The 23,346-nt window shown below is 41.2% G+C and overlaps 1 protein-coding gene across 5 annotated transcripts in view; it reads left to right on the top strand.

Annotated features, from left to right (window-relative positions):
• Window positions 1-23,346, top strand: part of cdh24b (cadherin 24, type 2b) — a 224,422-nt gene that overhangs the window by 75,093 nt on the left and 125,983 nt on the right. For all 5 annotated transcript variants that reach the window (XM_086042936.1, XM_086042937.1, XM_086042934.1 and 2 more), the window contains one exon: window positions 6,895-8,674. In XM_086042936.1, the coding sequence (XP_085899062.1) occupies window positions 7,196-8,674 (1,479 nt within the window). In that variant the 5' untranslated portion in view covers window positions 6,895-7,195. The remainder of the gene's footprint in view (window positions 1-6,894; window positions 8,675-23,346) is intronic.

Genomic DNA, 23,346 nt, shown 5'->3' with positions numbered 1-23,346 from the left:
GCGGATGTTTGTCGCTGTGTGCCCTGCGATTGGCTAGCAACCGATTCAGGGTGTACCCCGCCTACTGCCCAAAGACAGCTGGGATAGGCTCCAGCACGGACCCTTGTGAGGATAAGCGGTATAGATAATGGATGGATGGATGTTGCAGTATAGGGCAGCATAAGACGTGTCAGTGCACCTAAGATATGTTTGCCATCTAAGGAGAAGACAGTAGGCGGGGGACACCCTGAATTGGTTGCCAGCCAATCGCAGGGCACACAGGGACAAACATCCGCACTCACAATCACACCTAGGGGCAATTTAAAGAGTCCAATCAACTTACTATATATATATATATATATATATATATATATATATATATATATATATATATATATATATATATATATATATATATATATATATATATATATTTTTTTTTATTTCTTTCTTTTCTTTTCTTTTTATTTTTTATTACTCCGAAGGCCACACAGAGAGTCATCGCAGGTTGCATGCTTGCTGCCAGTTGCACATTCGTGCTCTAAATTTTCCTAAGGTGTGAATGTAAGGTTGAATCGGTGTGCCCTGTGATTGGCTGACGACTAGTCACGGGTGTGCCTGCCGCTCTGTCAAAAGTAAACTGGGAACAGCTCCAACTCACCTGCACCCCTCCATCCAGTTTTTCCACTGCTTGTCCTCAGAAGCAGAATAGAATATGCATGGATGACCTAAGTCTTTTTTCCACACTGTTATAACAATGTGGACTAAGACATTTATTTGCCTGTAAGTAAATTATCTTGCATTATTTTTTTTCTTTTTAAGAATCACAGTGAAGTTGCTGATTTGGTGTAATATGGAAAAAACAAACTAGCAAATGCTCCTCCACAAAAATTGGTGCTCAGCTGTGCCATGTTGATATGCTGCCCTACATCCCACCACCTGCCCTAGGCTTGTTAACAAGGTGCCCGTAGCAATGATTGCCTGGCCATCAAAATCCCCGCTGATAAGTTCCTCTGGGAGGGAGAAGGGCTCTGTCATTGAATTCACCCTGATCAGCACCTCATGCTGTACATTGGAGATAACACACATCCAAACTTGACTCACTAACTCTGTAATGGCTCCTGTGATGATTTTATTCTGTCATATAATTCTGACATTTTGCGGTTACTTCGATGTCAATACTACTTGTATTCTTTGTGCTGTTTTTCCAGCAGATTTGTATGCAGCATTATGTGGCGCTAGCCTTGCTCTCAAGAGGCGAGACTCCTGTCACTTCCAATGTTGCAAGGGCCCAGAAATGATATTGGCTGATTGATTGAAGCGTCAGCGCTCAAAGGGTGAGGGACACGCTGACAGCCTGGTGATTGACACAGATGAGAGAGAGACAAGCTAGCAGGCAAGAGGACAGGATGCTAAAACAAAAACAAGTTAAAGAGCAGGCAGATAAGGACCTAGATGGGCTGAGAGGGAAACAGATGGTTTGTGGGAGATGTGGGAAGAGAGAAACAGAAAACAGGGAGGAATGGATCATCTTTTCTTTCCTGTTCAGTTAATCACAAGTTTGTTGAAAGCAGTAAAGAGACAGATGAGAGGAAGTGTGGCAAAAGGGTGCAGAACATTCCCCCCAGCTGCACCCTAACTTCAGTCATGCCCTGTGAATTGCTGACAGGATCTGACATTGCCAAAGAGAAGAAGTGTCACCAGCAAAACATAATGCGCAGGCTTGGATGGAAATTGTGCTTCTGATGTGAAAGGAAAAGCCTGTACTATATGGAACTATTCAAATTTACAAAATACTTGGCGGGGGTTTGGCCTCTCAATGTCAATGAAGGATTCGCCCAAGTTATCTAATCTCCCCAATCGAGTATCTCTTAAAATCTTGCTTATACTGCCTCTTTGATTCACACAGTTCTCCATACAGGTTGCAACTGCGCTGCCCAAGTATTCTGCAATCTTGCACATTGCTGATGGTGCATATGCACTGAGGTGTTGAAAGTCTGTAGGCAGTGATAGTTAATTTAATATTGATTAAATTATTTCAGAAATGGGGCAACATGCAGTTACCGCCACAATCACAAGTTCAGGTTCCCAGCAGGGTTACAGTTTTAGACTTTTCTCAGTTAGTTTTCAATTAGACTTTTGTTGTTCAACTTCAGCTATTATGTTTATTTTTTTAATAAGGGGTATTTGTCAGGTGGGAGATTAAAAAAATGTTACAATAGGTTATGTGTAATAAAAGCCAAACAGCAAAAGAAACCATTAAAAAAAAAGTATTAACAACTAAAAGATGAACAACCATCCACAAAACAAATACTGGCACTGTATAACCGTTCATTGAATGTGAAGTACAATAAATACAATCCAGAGTACAACTTTTAAGGTTAGACAAAATCAAAAGAATTGTAACCTCATGGAGCTCTGTCCATACCACTTATCCTCACAAGGGTCGTGGGGAGTGTAGGAGTCTATCCCAGCTGTTTTCGGGCAGTAGGCGGGGGACACCCCGAATTGGTTGCCAGCCAATCACAGGGCACACAAACACAAACTCGCACTCACAATCACACCGAGGGGCAATTTAGAGAGTCCAATCAACTTACCATGCATGTTTTTGGAATGTGGGAGGAAACCGGAGTACCCGGAGAAAACCCACACAGGCACGGGGAGAACATGCAAACTCCACACAGGGAGGCCGGAGCCGGGATCGAACCCATGACCTCTGAACTGTGAGGCGGACGTGCTAACCAGTCGGCCACCGTGCCGCCCTCTGCAGCAACCATTAAAACCAAAACATGTTGATAATCTCTGCAATGGGTCTACTGTATATGGTGTAGTGGGAACCAATGAACCTTTTGAAAGCAAAATTTTGGCAGTATTTGGGTTTTTAAATACCCAAATAAGAGCCCTAGGTTCGCCCTTTTCTAATCCGAATATTGTGTCATGGTTATCTCTTTGAGAACGAGGGATTGGTTTGTGTTCTGTGCATGTTCTTGCTTTATCTGCAATCTTGGTCGATATAGTACAGGACATACTTGTATTCACGTCATCCTCACTATAGCAAGCCTTGAGTCTCCATGGCATTTTCACATTATTGTCTGTCTTTGACTATCATGGCGGAGCTCAAAGCTGCTTTTTTCCTATGGTAAGGGACAAAAATATAATGTGTTTTATTGGTGATAGAACGTAACAAACAAAATGACTCCTACTTGGGTCACGACGCCTGTGCGTCGCTGTTTGAATCCATCCATCCATCCATTATCTATACCGCTTATCCTCACAAGGGTCGCAGGCGTACTGGAGCCTATCCCAGCTGTCTTCGGGCAGTAGGCGGGGGACACCCTGACTTGGTTGTCAGCAAATCGCAGGGCACACAGAGACAAACATCCGCACTCACAATCACACCTAGGGGCAATTTAGAGTGTCCAATCAAATTACCATGCATGTTTTTGGAATGTGGGAGGAAACCGGAGTACCCGGAGAAAACCCACACAGGCACGGGGAGAACATGCAAACTCCACACAGGGAGGCAGGCGCCGGGATCGAACCCACGACCTCTGAACTGTGAGGCGGATGTGCTAACCAGTCGTCCACCGTGCCGCCCTGTTTGAATCAGGTTATCCAAATACGGGAGTAAGATGGATATTACTCGTTTGCAATTTAACACAAATTAGTTTCCACATCTCCACATGATCTGTAATTGGAAAACACCTTCAGGTGCCCTCTGTTATGAAGAGGGACCACTACCCCAGTCTGCCGAACCAGAGGCATTGTTCCCGATGTCCACATGATGTTGCAGAAGCATGTCAACCAGGACAGCCCACTACATCCACAGCTTTAGGGACTCTGGGCTGATCTCATCCATCCCCGGAGCCCTGCCACACAGAGCTTTTTAACAACCTCGGTGACCTCAACCCCCGAGATAGGAGAGCCCGCCTAAGAGTCCCCAGACTCTGCTTCCTCATAGGAAGGCCTGTCATTGCAATTGAGAACTTTGAAGTCTTCTTTCTCACAACATCCCGAGTCGAGGTCAGGAGCGGCCTGTTCCCGGTGTTTGCAGTATTGATGGTGCACTGCTTTGCCCTCCTGTGATGTTGGATAGTGGACCAGAATTTCTCAAAAGGGTTCCAAAAATCGGGCATACTTCCTACCACTGGGACACATCTCTGGGACACAGATGTATTCTCCATCCACTACAGTATGATGTCTGTATACACCCATTCCACTCATACTTGACTATTGAAAAGATACACGATGGAATTTCAGGCATTTGGAAATTGCGCACAGAAATGGACCACACTTGTGAAAGTCCACAATTCGTCTCCTGATGTATTGGTTAATTTCTTTGGGTTTTCTTCAGATGCAATTCAAACAGGTGCTTGTCTTTGAATGTGCGCTTATAACTAATGCAAATGATTTCAGTTAGCCCATCAGAAGCTCCAAATGCCAAAACATCCATCCATTCTTGACATCATTTGTTCTGATTAGGGTCACAGGTTAGCTGGACCCATCCCAACTAATGTTGGGCAAGAAGCTGGGTAAAATCTGGATAAGACTGAGACAAAAAAAATGCATACATCTTTTTCTAAACTTTTACACTTCTGCTTGGAACTGTAGCTGCCATTATTGCAGCTGATGTGGGATCGATTTCCAGGAAATGCCCTGTACATCCTTGCAATTGACTGGCACTATTTACCTGATCCTCAAGTGAGCTGTGCTAGTCTCAAGCCCTATTGTGACATGGTCTAGAAAATGGATGGATGTTTCTCTAAATACTCACTATCATGTTTTGGCTAGTTCCCAGTGAGTTGTCACAAGCTACAATGAAAACATTTAAAGAACATATTACATTTGGTTATTTGTTCTTTGGGCTTTAAGTACCTTGACCTTTTAGTTTAATGTTTACAACTCTCCATATGGTCCTATTGTTCATTTTGGTTAGTTTTATTCATGGCTTGATTTAATTACCATGGGTTTAGTTTTGTTATTGAAAACAAATTCCGTTGTGACTATTACCTGTCCAATCTATCTTTTTGATGGGAATTTGGGATGGGTATTCATGCCATCAACTTCCTGGCTGTCTTCGTGTGTCCCACTTGTGTTTTGTTGTTTCATCAGTCTATTCATCTTTATTTCAGTCTGTGTCCGAGCTCCGTTTTGTCTTGATTGTTTATTCGCAAGTCAATGTAGACAGAAGTTTCCTGTGAGTTTTACACCTCAGTCTCCTGATTTGTAATTTAGGGTTTGTTAAATGGATGTTAAATGGATCCACCATTCGAAACAGCTTCCAACTACCACTTTTCAATAAAAAACAAAACAAAAACATGAATGAGAATACATTTGAGGGATGGAATAAATTCGCAACTAAATCAACTAATGTCTTATGCCTATGAATTCAGGTCAGTTGTTTTATGCTCACATATCCAGAACTACAGAGACAACAATTTACTATGACCTGTAATCATTAAGAATATATTGGCTCTGCACCTTAAAGTGCATAACAATGGACAAAAATTGAGTTAAAAGTATAAAAGTATAAATAGGTTAAAAAAAATAAATATATGAAAAAATACAGCAACTCCAAAGTTAATTATGGAAATAGGTACACTATGGTAGTTTTTCTAAATGAAATTAATTTTCTATACAGTAATTTATTTCAGGAAGAAATTTTGACTCGTGTCAATTTAAGTGTTCTATGTATTACTTACCATTTGAGGACAGTATTTTTTATTGTAATATTTTTCACTAAATTCTATGAATTTCGGTACCGCAAATGTCTAACAATGATCTGGATTACTCATTCTAAAATTGTAACAGTGGAAAGATGTTTTTAATGATGCAAACTTGCACACTTTACTGGTGGAGTATCTTCCTGCCAGGGTAGCATCCTTACAACTTTATCCACCAGACAAAGATTCCATCCTGACATAAAGAAAAACTGATTAGCCTCTCACTGCATGTCATCATGTCATCTTCCAAACCGCTTATCCTATATAGGGTCGCGGGTAGTTGCTGGAGCCTATCCCAGCCGTCAATGGGCGAAGGCAGACTACACCCCGAACTGGTCGCCAGCCAGTCGCAGGGCACACATAGACACTGTCACTGAGCGGGAATCGATCCCACGCTGCCCGCACACAATTCAGGCGTGTGTACCACTACACTATCAGCGGACTCTCAATGCATGTTCTGAAATACCTTTTGACTGATCTCGGCAAACATGAATATTTTCTTGTTAAAGTAATATGGCACACTACCGTGCAGAGTATGACTTGTCAAATTCGTAAGCAGATGTTACTGAAATACCGCTCTAGTTTGTTTTAACGTAAATCAAGGAGACGGATTGATGCATGACATTTTGACTTGGTGTAGGATTTCTCTGTGGGGCTCACATTATGAGAGAGACATTCTGAAAGAGTGAGTCAAAAGTGCCTGACAGCGACAAGAAAATGCCTTAGCATCAATGGCTTCCATCTGTATTGCCATACTAAGTGACTGATCAAAGTACAATGTTAATGCAGCTAATTAATTAAGCATGAAAAGGAAATGAAAAGGGTTTGTCAACGTCTGCACTGCAGTCAGAAATCCTTGCAAGAATTTATTTTATGAAATGTTGAGAGCATTTCGGAATGCTATGACATCTATTGCACAGTAATGTAAAACTTAAGAACTGTGGATCATTTTGTTCTTGTGCAGCTTATAGATGTGAACAATAATACTTGGGTCATTATAGTGGTATGAACTGATATGTTCTGGGCCTCGTCATGCCTTGGTGCTTGTGAAATGTGATTGCTACTCTGTTAATGGGTCTGTCATACCCTCTTGTCTTTGCATGTCCTTACCTGTCTCTGAAGCTCCACTTTTAATTAACCTACTGCAATATATTAAAGTTTTAACGCCATTATCTTTATCTCTTTCTCTCAGGATGCCCAACCCTCTTTTGAAAACTGAATGAGGATCACGGCAGGAGAAGTGGAATAAAACAAAACGAAACCTGACCTGAAACCTGGAGAGATAGACAGACATATTAAGTAGTGTAGGAGGAAAGAGGGAAGAAAGGATTGACTGATACCTGCCCTCCAAATCAGTGAAGGGCATAGATTGAAAGAGAGACAGGTGGGGCATGAAAACAGGGAAAGCAACAGAAAGAATGAAGACAGCTGGAAAACAAGGCCTGCCTCACAGTAAACCCTGCTCCAATTAGGACATCTCTCTACGAGACAAGATGATTACAAGAAATCTGCTCCTATTGGTTTCCATCTGCCTGTGGGATGGGCTGTGCGGAGGGGCCTTGGTCAGCAAGGTTGTGCGGATGAGAGGAGTAGGTGGCTCACACATGATGAAAATACAGGAGAACAGAGCTCCAGACCAATGGGAAGGGAGCATGGACACAAATATAATGCCTGTGGTGACTCTTAGAAATCTGATAAGTCATGCACAGGCAGGTGACACTGGACCTCTTTCTTACACCAAAGAAGTGCCCAATCATGGCACTCCATCGGCTACCATCAAGGGGAGGCTAGCTGTCAAGCCTAAACGCGAGGTCAAGTTTGTCAACACGAAAGAGATGACTCTGCGAAAGGATTTGAATCAGGATTTAAAGAAAATGAAAAACAATACTAAAGGAACTAAAGGTATCACATTGTACCATAAGCTTGACGTACATTCTAATAAAACCCGCATTAGATTAAGTTCAAAAGCCAAAATCAGACCTGATTTGAGTGTTTATGCAACAGGTGTGCCAGGAAAGGGACTAAGCATTGAGTCAAACCGAAAACTGAACTTTAGTGGAAGTTATGAGGTTCTGAAAGTGCTGTCAAAAGAGAACCTTGTTAGGATAGTCAATTCCCAAATGCAGAATGTTCCCATTCCGAACTTTCCGAGCAAGGTTAGCCGGAGCAGAAAGAGAGATTTGATTGACGTTAATCACAGGCAGTTAGAAGTGTTGAAAATGCCAAGACAAGATACATCCATCACTCAGTCACACACTGGATTTGATAATCAGACTGCATTTCCATATCTAAATCCGGTCACTACTCCAGATCGTAATCAGGACCAGAGTTCTGACACTCATATTAATTCAATGGTGAATGCCCCGGGTTTAGGTAAAGGGCGAGACATTTTGGAGCTACACGTTTCAGATGGTGCTGATAGCAAGAAAAGACAAGCTCTATTAATGTCAACACTTCTAGAAAAAGTACATCTCAGCTTGGACAACGAAGTACCGGTCAATCAAACACAAGCCCCTCTTCAATTGACAAAACATTTTCCTCTGTATGTTCCCTCTGAAACAAATGGATCTACTCCATCTGTGCTGACAATACAACCCCAGGGAATACGACCTGGAAACAGAACAGCAGATTCCCATAGAGACCTATTAACAGAGTCAGTTCACACTGCTCAAACAGAGCTCAGCGCAGCTCACTACTCAATAGATGAAGACAGAAAACTTGTCAACAGCAGCCATGTCCTGAGGCTCCATCCAGCTCCAGAAGGGAGCCGATCAGTCAAAGGTGCTGGGGTGCAGGTGCATGATCCGGACAATGACAGCGGCCTTGTGTTTGAGGAAGCAGAGTCAGAGGACAAGGCTGGTGATCCTTTGGAAGAAAAGAGGTCACGCTCACGCAGCAGGAGAAGTTGGATCTGGAACCAGTTCTTTGTGATTGAAGAATACGCTGGACCTGAACCTGTGCTTATTGGCCGGGTAAGTAAAATAAGCATTCTATTTATCATTTACGTGGAATGATCTTTCTATGAATATTTTATTAATGTATGAGACACGTTTCTGTTACAAGCACCTTACATGGAACATTTCACCTCAGGTGCCCCCAGGTACTTATCTGACATGATTTGTTTTGCATAATCCAATCTGCAGTTTTTTATGCAATCTTATAAACTTGCAATTGTTATTGATTAACATTGCTCCAGTGGAATGTCATGCCTTTGAGGAAGCTGTAAAACCTTCAATGAATCAATGGTTAACTGAGGTGCAACAAAATCCCAAGATTCTATCTGACCAAGAGGCTGGTCATGATCAGTACCAATCTGCTCCTGCCTTTGGGGATTGACATATCCACAGGAATTAATAGCTTTACTTTACCTCCTCCAACATTGATCGACACCTCAAGGCAGAACACAAGAGTGTTCCTTCATTTCCCTGCATGTCAGTTCAAGTCCCTCATGGTCACAGGTGCCAGTAATGCTATTTTATTGGGAATGATTTACACTTAGGGCCCTATTTTCGTTTCGGGCGCAAGTCTAGCGCAAAGCACAGCCTAACTGTGCGCATGGGTAGAGTTTTCTCTTTGCGCCAGTAAAAATGGGTGTAACGGAGTGTTTGCGCCTTTGTGCGCGGCGTCCCTCATTTGCATCTAAATCAGGATGGTACGGAGCACACGCCTGAGTGAGCTGTGCTTGAACATTGCAGAAGCAGAAATTAGACTTGTGCATGACTTTGGCACATAAACTGCAACATCTCCCCTTTCAGATGATGTTGTCAGCCCCCCACCACAGTGATGTGGGTGCTATTAAAATATTTTAAACACGCTAAGGTAGGGCTGGACAATATGTATTGCGATTGACACGTGATCGATATCAATAGAAAATGCATTCGATAAAACTTATGCTATGATAACCCGATTAAACACCTCTGGATGGAGACATGGTGTACAAGTAAGGGGGTTCACTGTCTTTGACATGCTAGGGCCAGTGCTAGCCATGTCCAGCTCTCGGCATCGCACTCAAGTTAAAATCAAGCAAGTAAAATATGAATGGACGATGGCAATAATGAGTCTGCTAAAAAGATAAAGTAGTTCTAAGACGGTTGTTCAACGATAATGTATGCACCTGCAAGAGAGTATTAGTTCACTTACATTGTATGAACATTGAATGAAGGCTAATGTATGCGTATCAACAATACTGCTTTGGGGTAGACCTAATGCAAATAAGCATTTACAATGCACTGGTGGAGGAGAAACTGCACATTACACTACATAACGATGTACACAAAAACAGTTAACTGTTATATTTTTTTAAATAGGTTTTTAAAAAAAATCATTAATTATCAATAATGACTGATTTGAAATACTTAGATTGTGACCGTTTTTCAGACATATCACCCAGCCCTACTAAGCTATGTTTCAAACGGAGTTTATTTAATCTTTATATTGAACAGTTTATTTCACTCTTTCATAGTTACATTGACCTCTTATTAAAGATTAAGTATTATGTTAAAATAAAATAATCAAAATTCATTTTCTCCGGGTCATTATTTTCAATAGTTAATTAAAAAACATCAATATATATATATCGATATCAACCAATATAAAACACTTATATCATGATATACTTTTCAGTCATAACGCCCAGCCTTAAATAATTATAATTTGTTCAATGAATGGATTTCCACAATGAATGAAATCCCATGAGGTCCACCATGCACGTCCATGGAGCGGAGAATCTGTCTGCTTGCGCCTCGATTAAATACACCAAAATCACGTTAGACCATCTGCGCTGCAAAATAGACCACTTTTTAGGAAGTCTAAAATTTAGTCTACTTTTTGTCACCAAATTGCGAGATGCGCCGGGGGGCCGTGTAAGTAACGTCCAGTGAGACGTGGCGCGTCTACTAAATTAACAGCCAAGCTGAACTAGACCATTGACCTGGCACGGAAATGATGATGTGCCCGTTTGTACGCCCAGCGCTGACTATTTTTAGTCACCAACTTATCAGGTGCGTTGGGGCAAGGCTGCTACGTGTGCCGGCACGCCCAGACAGGCGCAACGCGGCCCCGAACACATGACCCTAGATTGAAGTTACGCCTGATTTTTATGCTAAGCACAAGGGCGCCAGTCTACCAAAATAGGGCCCTTAGTTGAACAGGATTTATCTCTACATTCTCATTACAACAAACAATGGGCCAAAGTCATTTTACTCTCCTGTGTAATTTATTAGTTGCCGACTGGTCACATGTGCCTAATACACTACCGCATTAAAGAGGGAGCCACAGAATGACAATAAGGCCATGACAACTGAACAGAAGGTGTTTTTAAGTACAGCAATTTTCCTACCTTGATATTCTACATCTGTCTCAGTGCCTAGCTGCAGTGCAGTAGATGAGCTAATTTGTAAGCCTATGTGGCTATTTTACTGAGCAAATGAATAATAATGATCCCTGTGTACGGTAACTGCTACAGGCTGTTTTAAACTTCGCAGTAGGAATTCACTATGTGTGATGGCTGAATGGAATTGATGGTCAAAATATCCAAACTGTGTTGATTAGTAGTTCCGAGATTCATTGAAAGGTCGGCACTATGCGGCCTTCATGGACAACCTACATTGATAAGGCCACAGAGGAGCTGATGCTATTACGATATCTTTCCACATTAGAAAGCTGCAATAACTATCAGATTTATCAAATCGAATTCATGAATGAGAGAGTGTGCTTCGGGGTCAGCAGTTTAAAAGTTGAAAGAAGTTAGGCTGGGCAGCACCACCACGTCATGGCGTCTGTCTGTGCCAAATGTCCATTTCACTCTGCCTGGCATCCATTTAATTGTCCCCAGATATGTTTCACAACGACCAGGGATGAGCAACTTTGATTATGTTGAGCGCCATTCATGTTTGATCCATGTTTTTTTTTTCAATGAAAAGCAATAGATTATAGCAGTTATATAAAATAAATTATACAGTGTATTATTGCAAATAGAAAATTATTAATTAAAGTACATTGTATTAATGCAGCACTAATACATTATTTGCATTTCCTTTTCAAGTGCCAAATGCTTCAAATTATTATTTACTTAACTAGAAGGAACAGACACAAATTTCCACATGAATGATGAGATAAAATTTCAGAACAAAAATACTCAATTTCTGGACAGTAATGGAGATCCAGATCATGTCATATCATATGCACTTCAAATGAACTGCCAACGTCAAAGAGTCTCAGTGACCACTGCGAACTCCCGAAACCCAACAAGTACCCAGCAGCTGAAGCCGAGGGACACAGTAACTGGGGAGAGAACACGAGAGTGAATCGTTACAGACTGGAGCTGATTGACATGGCATGCGTCTACCCGCAGGCTGCATTGAGTTGGTGTTATTGGTGTGTCACTTTCGCAAGCATGTCCATAAGGTGATCTTTGAACTGTACATTTTTGGCAGCCAATCTTGTGCAGTGCAGTTGCGACCAGGCAACTGGTCTCTTCCGTTGAGTGTTTATGTTCAACTTTATGAATCCTTCATCTTCCCCTGTTGACAGGACCATGTTTTCGGTAAGACATCCTTAAAATGTGTTACTTTTCGTAAGGCACAGTGCAGGTGAACTGGCAGTGAGTTTTTATTGTCTCAACCAGAAACCTTTCTTCTTCATCAGCAGGCCAGGCACCACACTTGCACGTAGACACACAGGTAGGTTTGGGGGGGGGGGGTGTACAAAAAGTGAAGAGCGGAGCAAGAGCAATTAGGCAGATACTCAAACGCTTGCACAGCTCTCTAATTGCAACAATTTATGGAATAAAGCATATTTGTAACTCAATATAAAGATTGCTAAAAGGCCATGGATGTCCTACAAACTGACATTCAAGTATTTACGGGTTGATGGGATTTTCTTTCCCAGGTCAGTTTCATGGTCTTTTGAGGCACAATGGTTGAAATAAAAGAACAAAAACCAACAACAAATGCTGATTGAACAGTTGACGCCCTGAACTGCACAGTATGAAGAAGATGCAATCACTATCAAGACATTTTTCAGTTCACCCTGCGTTCAAACCATTTGCCTGCCCTATAGATGTATTTCAGCCCATCCTATGGTACTCAAGGAGGGAACAAAGCCAGACCACGCACTCATGCCCATAATATGATGCTGACATTTGGAGTACACCCAGATCACTATTATGTGAGTATTCTGGGCTGTGAATGCATACGATTAGACCCAGTTGTATTAGACAGTGACGGCACACAAGAGAGAATAATGCTCTTAGAAATCCTATTATGATTATGAATTTTTAATCTCCTGATCTGCATCCGTGTAGGCCATCAGTATAGGTAAGGAGATAAATATGAACGCCGTGCCTTGTTTTTACCCTATTAGGGAGCTGATTATGTTTTAATGGAGAGAGGGTGCGTGTCTAAAAAGTCAACTTTGTAGGAAAGGTTCAAACAATTGCTAGTAACTCATACATGTACCTCTTTAGTTGACTACATTGAGGATGATACATGAGTACAATTATTGTGTATGCAGAGGATGTAATTCTATTTTTATGTGGGACCCTTTTGAAAATCTGCACTCTAACATTGAATTACGGCATTTTTGTGTGATCCCAGAAAATTCGGTTTGGATAAATCACTAAAGCTGGAAACGGGAGCCAAGGCTATAATCTACGATGTCAATAGAGGACAAATGCTCCCTACTAAACCGAAAATGATCTAAGGGCTACCTTTGTGGAACCAGTGACAGCATTGAGCATACATTCTAAAGGGTGCTTCCTCTGCTTTCACTGCGTTTTAAAGTACAAGAAAAAAAATGTTAAAATGAAAAGAGGCAACAAGTAATAAGATGTCCTGCCAAATACCCCTTGATGTGTCCTTCAAGGATCAAGTGTTTGTTTACTGTAACATGTTGCTTCAAGACAATTGCTTAGGTTCACAAGAATTATACAAACAAACAATTGCTGACATTGTCTGACTCAGTATTACAGTCTACAACAACATTTTCAATTTGAGTCTTACACAATCCCTTTCACAGAACCGCTCCCAAACACATACATGCACAGACTCATGTTAACACACTCGTACATTCACAGATGATGCTGTGTTTTCTCACACTGAAGCTTCTCTGCCCTATAATTGTGAATTTAATTGATGATGTCACATGGTCTGCAGTGGAGTTTCAAGTGATTGCAGCAGCTGTGCCAGGGAATAAAAAATTACTCTTAGGGAAAAAGGTGTCTTAGCAAGGATGGGTTTAAGAAGAACATTCATTGCTGATCAGCCTAAATTCTACTCTTGCGTACTCGTGCGTATGCGTCACGCCTGACAAGTGTAGGGGTTGCCTTACAACATACTCTATTTGACCTTGATGAAAGCTTATGCAATGGAACTAGCAAGTTATTGGTTCTATGCAATGCCACAACTGGAATAAGACAATCTCAGCTATCATAATCATTATCTTCAACATACTTATTGAAGTGTCTGAGAAATAACTGGATAAGATTGGATTTTGCATCTGCTGTGTCAACAGAGTTCCTCTCTGTCTCCAAGTTAGGGGTGAAAAATCACAAAATTACTTGCAATGCAGTAAAATTGCTAAATTTTGAAAATGATATCACAATAGAGTGATTAAGAAACTACCATATTTTCTGAACTATAAGCCACACCTTTATATAAGACACATCCACTCTATTTAAAAAAAAAATGAAAACACGATATACAAGCCGCACCTATCCATGTTGAAAATTTTGATATTTACTGCATTTACAGAACAAATTTGAACTGCAAATGTACATGTATGAACCTGTACAGATTCTTTCCTAACAGTACCTTTTCACATGGCAGCAAATTTGCTGATTAAAACGGAACAGAACCAAGAGAAAATAACCAGTATTTATTTATCTGAATTTCTCTTGTTGTTTGAAATCACAAGTCACTTTAATCATCTTCGCTGAAACCCATGAAGTCGTTCTGTTAAAAATTTTGATATTTACTGCATTTACAGAATGATTTTGAACTGTAAATATAAATGTATGTACCTGAACAGATAGTTTCCTAACAGTGCCTTTTAATACGGCAGCACCTTTATTGATTGAAACAGAACAGAACCAAGAGAAAATAACCAGTACTTATCTTCAATTCACTTCCCGCTGCCGCCTCCAACGTCTCATCATAGATTCATTGACGCTGAGCTTGCGTGCAGCAGCGCGGTTTCCTTCCTGGATAGCAAGTTCGATGGCCTTCAACTTAAAACTTGCATCATACAAACTTCTTCATGTGGGTTCCATGATGAAGGGGCGAGGATTTGAAAATAATTAACTGTTCGTAATTTGTCGTCCATGTTCTATCTGCTAAAGGAAAAGTAGCGTATTCTTCTTTGCATTGCATTTTTTTTTCTTAGTTTTGATTCTAATTCCGGTTAGTGCGCCCCTAGCGGTGGAAGAAAAATACAAATCCAAAAAAACAAAACGTTTATTTACCCTCTCTTCCTCACAAACTCTCCCACTACTGTCTGCTCCCGTGAACCTTTTATCCTGTCATGTCCCAATCTTGTGAGTTTAGTCGCATCCTGCAGGGAAAAAAAGTCAGCTTCGAACACTGACCTCATGGGTGAACTAAAAGGAACAGTGTATAGAATGCCATCTAGTGGTGAACTAATAGAATGCAACGACCTACGTTCAAAGCTCCTGCATTTTGACTCATGCACACTATGGTGCAACAGAGAGACCACACATCGCAAGCCTACCACCAATTTCTGCAGCAGAGGTGCAAGCAAAAGTCATTACAAATGACTTCTATTATTCCCGCAAGTGACAAAGTAAGTGCAATGTATTTGTAACACATGCTGTAGTCATGATGTTGAGCAACTGCGTTAGCTAAGTTTGTCTCCTTCGGGTATCCGTAGCAGAAAGATGGCAGCATATTTGAACGACATATCAAATGGATGTGGGAGCATTCAATTATGACTTGCACACTTGATGATGTCGCAATGCATCCCCTCGCGCAAACTAAGCCCCCCGTGGACGATGGGGGCAGCGGGCCTACCTCTCGCTGATGCCCTCGTTCTTTGTTGCCAGCTTTGAGGTATGACTAGAATGAATCCTTTGAGACTAAAGGGAATAGCTGAAGCTAGCGATGCAAACTGCTATTCTCATCCACTACCAGCTCATATTTGTACTCTTGGACCCACACAGCTGTATGAAGTCTGTTTCGCCTTACTGGCCTGACATTCTCTCTGCCGCACAACACATACTGTAGAATTAATGTCCAGGACCAGCAGCAGATTGACGAGTCAAAAGTCCTCAGTAAATTGGACTGATTAGATGGCGAGATGACAAAAACTTCAAGTTTTAAATTTCGATGCACAGTTGTAAAGTTGACTCGTCGACTAGTCGACTAATTGATTCAACCTCTTAGTAGCTACACACTTCTTGTCAGCGCTCTGTCAGACCAGTGTTTTTCAAGATCAAGGATAATGTAGGGATTATTTTTCTGTCAATTTACAGCCTCATTCACTTTGAATGATCAGGTATGATATGGATGGATGAAGCTTAAGTCAAAGGTCACATCAGTATATGATCCATCTCTTCTTTCTGTCAGTATCAATTTTCAAGCTATCCCTTAAAATGTTTATTTTTTCTTTGCTGTATGTCAAACTGACACATTTACCTTGTCACACTTTTAACTGTAGTCACAGTTCTCCATGTGTGGTACCCCTAGGTGCAATGTGCACTTGCATAATATCATGAAAACACTCAGGAGGTTGGCGTCGTGATGCAATAAAGTGAAAGGGGCTGTCAAATGAAGTTAAGTGCTGGCTTGTATGTTTTCGTCTGATGCTCATGCTAACACAGGCACCATGAAGCAGTGGTGAAAAGTATGAGTATCATACACAATTTATACTTTGTTTAATACATTGCTGAAAGTTTCCAGGGTTTACATTTTTGTCTCTGTTCAACAGTCTAATCGCTCAATTAATACAAGTAATGTAACTCTTCTATATATATATATATATATATATATATATATATATATATATATATATATATATATATATATATATATATATAAACTTGCTGCTTTTGCACAGCCTTTATGTCTAAAAATCTGGGCGAGTTGTAGTAACACCATTTTATGGCTAGATCTTTTGATTAGACAGGAAGAACAACTCTCAGCTGCTGTTGACACACCTCAATTAGGGAAAGCCTTATTCACGTGCTGGGTGGTAATGCATGCCAGCCTTATGTATACAATCAAAGCACAATGAATGCACTCAGTTTTATAGCACTATTACAAGTGCAATGAATTCATGAGCCCATTCTGTGGTGAAAGCAGTAGGTAGTTAATGAGAGCTGCGAGTGAAAATTGAAGGGAGAAAAGTTGAGAGCAGAGTTTTGTAACTGTGCTGAAATGTTATTGTGGTGTACTCTCAGATTCTGGTGATTAATAAATGATTATTCATTAAATACTACAACTGGTAGTAGTGTTTATGTTTCCAAACATTTGTGCAATTGATTAACTTGCCTGATGTAAATATGTGGAAGTTAACACACACTGAAAACAAATGTTACTGCATGCAGTTGGTGGCTTCAGAGCACATAGGTCATCACAGGGCACATTCTGCCGCTCAATAAATGTTATATATGTAAATTTAAATTGTAAATATTAGTTTTCTGTCAACAACTACTAGACTAATCCATCTGTTGTACTAAAACATGCTCACACATTGCTACAAAATTCTCTCTCTTGCTCCCACGCACGCACGTACACACGTGCACATAGTCAACATTAAGGGATTTATTTTCGTACATGTTGCATGAGAAAATACTGGCATATGCTGATTTTCGTTTGTCAGTTTTGCAGACCACTCTACGCCATACTGGGTATTCCGGTGTAGCAAGGTTCTGTCCTTAAGGATAGGCTCGGTTGAATGACAAGAGGTGGCAGAAACTTCTGAGTCTCGTGGACATGTGTGGTGATTGTATTTCATTTATAAATATGACAACAATGTGCAACTAATGATTCCACTGGCCAGTACACAGCTATTGGGGTTGGGGCGACAGATGAACGATCAGGGGTAGGGATAGATACATGTACATGAGGTCCGCTGATATATTTCAGTCGCCAGTGGTTATCACCAGCTGATTCCGTACTTACTGAGGTTAGTCACTTACGTCTGGTGCCACACCGGCCAAGAGCAGTGAAAATGTAAGGATCACTGACTGCATCATTTTCCCCATACATGAGATGTGTTTATGCCACATTTAAAGTGAATGAGAGTAGTCACTTTGATTGGCGGCAAATGGAGTTGGCTGCATTCACACTCACATTGGCGCAAACCATCAATCTTTAAAATTTGTGCATCTGCAAATTTGCCGGTCACGAACGTAGAGCCTTAAGTGTTAACCTGTGCGCCATGGCGGACATTATAAGGTAAATTAAACACATGGCTTATCTTAAGAAGAGGTGACGAAGAAGAGCAATGCCTTTCCAAAGGAGGGTGTCCTTCCTCTATTGCGAATTTGTGCGTTTCGTCACACTCACTCAAATGCCAGCTAAACCAATAGGGCCTTTTGTTTTTACTGTATGTAGCATAGTGTACCTGTGGTCTGAAAACATGTTTTTTTAGAGTGGAGAAGGAAGTGTCGTACATTGACGAGGAGGCACCAAATTAATTTAAGGCCAAGCTTGAAAGCAGTCAGCTCAGTTAGCACTTGGTATTGCCATCAGATGTATGTGGTACGCAGTAGTTTGACTGGATGTGACGTGACCATATGCAAATGAACTGTTTTCTTATTTCTACAGTAATTCATTTGGTACAGACACTGCTACATACACATTTTATTTGAAATAAAAACAACATACTTGGCTTTAACCCCTAATAAACAGGCTGCGTTTTAGTCCTGCTACTGTATCGAATGTAATGTAATGTTTCATTTTGAAAGCCAAAGAATAACGTATTTGGAAACTGTGGATTTTAGACAGGCATAGAAAAATCAAGTTAAAAGTGGGCCCAACAGTAGTGTAAACATACAGCTCCTGCTAAACAGCTTCTCAATAGAAATATAACAATTTAATCATATATTTGCACACAACTGTATTTCAACTCAACTTTCTCTCACTGAGGAAATAATTTAGCCTCCAGGTTTGAGCACAGTGGAGGCGTGACAGCAATTAGAGCGTGATTATATGGTGTTTGGTAGTGGGTTGGTGGGGGAGAATGTTTTTTATAACGTGAGGCAGAGGAGAGAACCATTACCGGAGGATGAAGAAGGGTTAATACGGGAGAAAAGGGGGATAATTGGACAGAGAACAGAAAGAGGTTAAAGTGGAACAGCAAGCATAGAGGTATGTAGCAAAGGGTAAGGGGGGAAATTCAATGTACTGAACATGGTCACAAAGGGTTAATTGCTTACAACTTGCAAAGGAGAAAGGTCTTCTAAGAAAAAAAGAAGAGGGAAAACAGTGAGACATCACTCACATGGTCTGCCGAGGTCTGAAACAAGCCAGAGAAAGACAGATCAAAGAGAGTGGGAAAGGGGTATGAAAAGAGGAAAAACTCCAGGAAAAATCCAGGTCATCAGTACAGGGATGGGCTACATTTAAATGGAGGAAAGCACGTGAGTAATGGAGGTGATGGGTGAAGGGGCTGAAGCAGCAAAATACTTCTTATTTCTACAAGCACATCTCCAGATCCAGGTGCATCATGATCACACAAAACAGTGTCTCTTCTCCATTACTTGTGCTCCTCGTTCTTTCTTTGGATAGAGTGTTTGTCGTGTTTTCAACTGAGATGTTGGCGACATTGAGCTAAACCACAAATGAAGACCCTGGAGTTCGTTTGCAGTAAGCATGTGTTGAAAACTGTAATTACAGCCGGATGTGTCTATAGAGACTCGATCACCTCAATATGTACAGCTCTCGAGCTCATGCAGGCAAACATGAGGGCCCACTGCTTACTTTCAGTTTGTCCATCCCCGTTGCATCTGGTTATTATGGTCCACGGTCCGAAGACATCGAGGCTAACGTAAGTACAAGTAAATGGAGGGCAGACTTTGAGGCGTTACGGTGGTATATCCGCCACGCTACGGAGTTTGCGGCACTTAACATATTTGTAAAATCATGTCCTAATAGCAGGAGTATTTGAGTGTTTGCGTCTAGTTCTGGGATTTATTTGCTAGGTGTAGCTATTTCACTTCTATTGTTGAGACTCAATAAGTGGGGGAAGAGGGACAACTTCTGACCTATCTAGTAACTCAATCTGAAAACCTTATGCCATTTTGCGGTAAGTTTCAGCAATACGAGAGCATGTTTTAACTTTGTAGGTGAACGGCTCGTTTTTTTAACAGTGAAAACTTCACGCAACTCAGGCCGAGCTAAGAAACGGTTGCTCTGACCATCCATAATCACATAAGCTTTTTGTCCTTTTGTCAATTTTGTTCCTAAATGTTCTGCAATTCTCGAGTTGGTCTGGCTTACTATGCAGCGGGCATTTCGTATCAAAGTCTGTACTGTACTGTACTGTAGCCTGTCTGTAAAACCTATTATGATTAAGTCCATAAATCAGTACCTTAGGGGTGGGCGATACTGGGAATTTTGGGATCGATCCGATACCAAGTAAATACAGGGTAGTATCAGCCGATACCGATACGATACCAATACTTTTTACTTGGAAATGATATGATCCCCCTTGAGTTTGTATAATATGTTATGTCCATCCATCTATTACGCTGGAGCCTATCCCAGCTGTCTTCGGGCAGTAGGGGGGGACATTCTGAATTGGTTGCCAGCCAATCGCAATGCACACAGAGACAAACAAACATCTGCACTCACAGTCACACCTAGGAGCAATGTAGAGTGTCCAATTAACCTACCAAGCATGTTTTTGGAATGCGGGAGGAAACCGGAGTACCCGGAGAAAACCCACACAGGCACGGGGAGAACATGCAAACTCCACACAGGGAGGCCGGGGCTGGGATCGAACCCACGACCTCTAAACTGTGAGGCGGACGTGCTAACACGTCGACCACCGTGGCTATTTTTTCTTGAATAACTACAATACAAACTTCAACAGTATGAAACATTTAAATACTTCTACTACAACAACCGTTTCAGAACAAAAGTCAAGAGAGTCAAACCAAAAAAAGCAGCAATGTAACGAAAATACAAATATGACAATGTCAAGTTGACAACTATAATACCTTCCATTGCACAATATTTTGAAAATAAAGTCAGAAAGTGCAAATGGAGTAAACAATACAATGTAAAAACCTTTAACAATATAAAAAATAAAATACTTCTACTATTTTTTTTTTTTTTTTTTTTTGGGCTCAAAAGCCTCTGCCAGAGTACCTTGTCTCTGTGTCCGTGGGGGTGTTCTGGCTTGGGGATCTCTCCCTTCCTCCTCCTCCCTCAACTTCGCTTGCAGCTCGTTGCTTTTTGTAGGGCAGGGGTGTCAAAGTCAAATGGACGGAGGGCCAAATAAAAAAGAAGCCGCTGACCGTCTTGGGAAACAAGATCAGTGGAACATTTGCGTTTCTCCTGCTAAACTGGAAACTATTTTCTGGTTATATGAGATTATATGAACTGTGCATAATGTGAAGTAAAACGGAGAAGATCATATGATTGGTATGATGTCTCCAGCTGACTCTATTTTAGAGTGGCAAGGTATGAATGTGGGTGCTCCTATCAGAAAACAGAGGCCAGTATTCCACTTGACGCGTCTATTTATTGTGGTCTGCAACAACACAGACAAAGAATAACCTAGCCACATCATCCAATGCATATCCATTTGTTAACAATATGCCTAAACCTTACAATTCACTGTATTAAGCAATTAAACAGCCAAACAATACATACAATACACATTCACACTTTTAATCACTAGAATGGTTAGCATACTAGCCGAAATAACTAACTAGTGTTCATCAAAGTGACATCACTCACGAGAACATATCAAGGCTAGCAGTACAGCAGTTAAGTTACCTGACCCGAACCTAAATTATTAAACTCACCTTTTAACATTTACACACAACAACAAACGTGGTGAAACACAGGCAATCTGCAACTACTGAGTTTGCTGGCACGAGCAAACTACTAGCTAGCTGTGTCGAAGGAGGAAAAGGAAAAGAAACCACTAGGCGTGGGCGGATCGATCCGAATATCGATATTATCGATACTAAGCAAGTACTTGGATCGGATTGATACTATTGTCCTGGGATCGCTACTTTGCTCCTCCACCAATTTCCTCAAAGCGCCGCTTCCCTGCCCAAACAGCGGAACCCCCCTCTTCCCTCTCTCGCCCAGCGCCTCCTGCTACTCTCTCTCAGGCACACTTTTTGTCCCTTCCTGGCAGAGAGGGCGACGGGAGAGTGAGAGAGTGGCCAGAACCTAAAGCAATGGCAGGGCCAAACAAGAAGCGGAGGGAGGCTAGCGCGGTGTGGACTTTTTTTTACAACAACAGAAAAGGACAGTGCCAAGTGTGATTTGTGTAATAAAGTGCTTTACACAAACATATGAAAAAAGATCACAGAAAGCAACGAGCTGCAAGCGAAGTTGAGGGAGGAGGAGGAAGGGGGATATCCCCAAGCCAGAAAACCCCCGCGGATATAGAGACAACTTACTCTGGCAGAGGCTTTTTCAGACCAAAAAAATCAACAATAGTTGTTGTAGTAGAAGTATTTTATTTTTTCATAGTGTTAAAGGTTTTTACATTGTATTTTTTACTCCATTTGCACTTTCTGACTTTATTTTCAAAATACTGTGCAATGGAAGGTATTATAGTTGTCAACTTGACATTGTTATATTTCGTCGCTGTCATGTGAAAAACACTTTTCTCCTTTTTTATTTCATTTTCTTATTTTTACATGAATCATGTTTCCGCGGGCGACTGGTTCGCTAGTCCGCCTCACAGTTCAGAGGTCGTGGGTTTGATCCCGGCTCCGGCCTCCCTGTGTGGAGTTTGCATGTTCTCCCCGTGCCTGCGTGGATTTCCTCCGGGTACTCCGGTTTCCTCCCACATTCCAAAAACATGCATGGTAAGTTGATTGGACACTCTAAATTGCCCCTAGGTGTGATTGTGAGTGCGGATGTTTGTCTCTGTGTGCCCTGCGATTGACTGGCAACCAATTCAGGGTGTCCCCCGCCTACTGCCCGAAGACTGCTGGGATAGGCTCCAGCACGCCCGCGATCCTTGTGAGGATAAGCGGTATGGATAATGAATGAATGAATGAATGTTTTCCGCGTTACAGACATCTCATTAAAGGGAAAAATAAAAAAGTTGAAAAAATTGGTGATAAGTGTTTTTCACAGGACAGCGACGATTTGTATTTTCGTTGCATTGCTGCTTTTTTTGGTTTGACTCTCTTGACTTTTGTTCTGAAACAGTTGTTGTAGTAGAAGTATTTTAATTTTTTCTCCTGTTAAAGTTTACATTGTAGTTATTTAAGAAAAAAATAAAGAAACATTATATATATATATATATATATATATATATATATATCAAGGGGGATCATAACATTTCCAAGCCAAAAGTATCGGTATCGTATCGTATCGGCCGATACTACCCTCTTTTTACTTGGTATCGGTTCGATACCAAAATTCCCAGTATCGCCCACCCCTAGAAACCACATCTCTCTCACTATCAACACTTGGCGTTCAATGCC

Source organism: Filicampus tigris, chromosome 10 (genome assembly GCF_054856515.1).
Source record: "Filicampus tigris isolate MCC_2025a chromosome 10, RoL_Ftig_1.0, whole genome shotgun sequence".
Taxonomy (NCBI): Eukaryota; Metazoa; Chordata; class Actinopteri; order Syngnathiformes; family Syngnathidae; genus Filicampus; species Filicampus tigris.
This window is presented reverse-complemented; position numbering and strand designations above follow the sequence as displayed.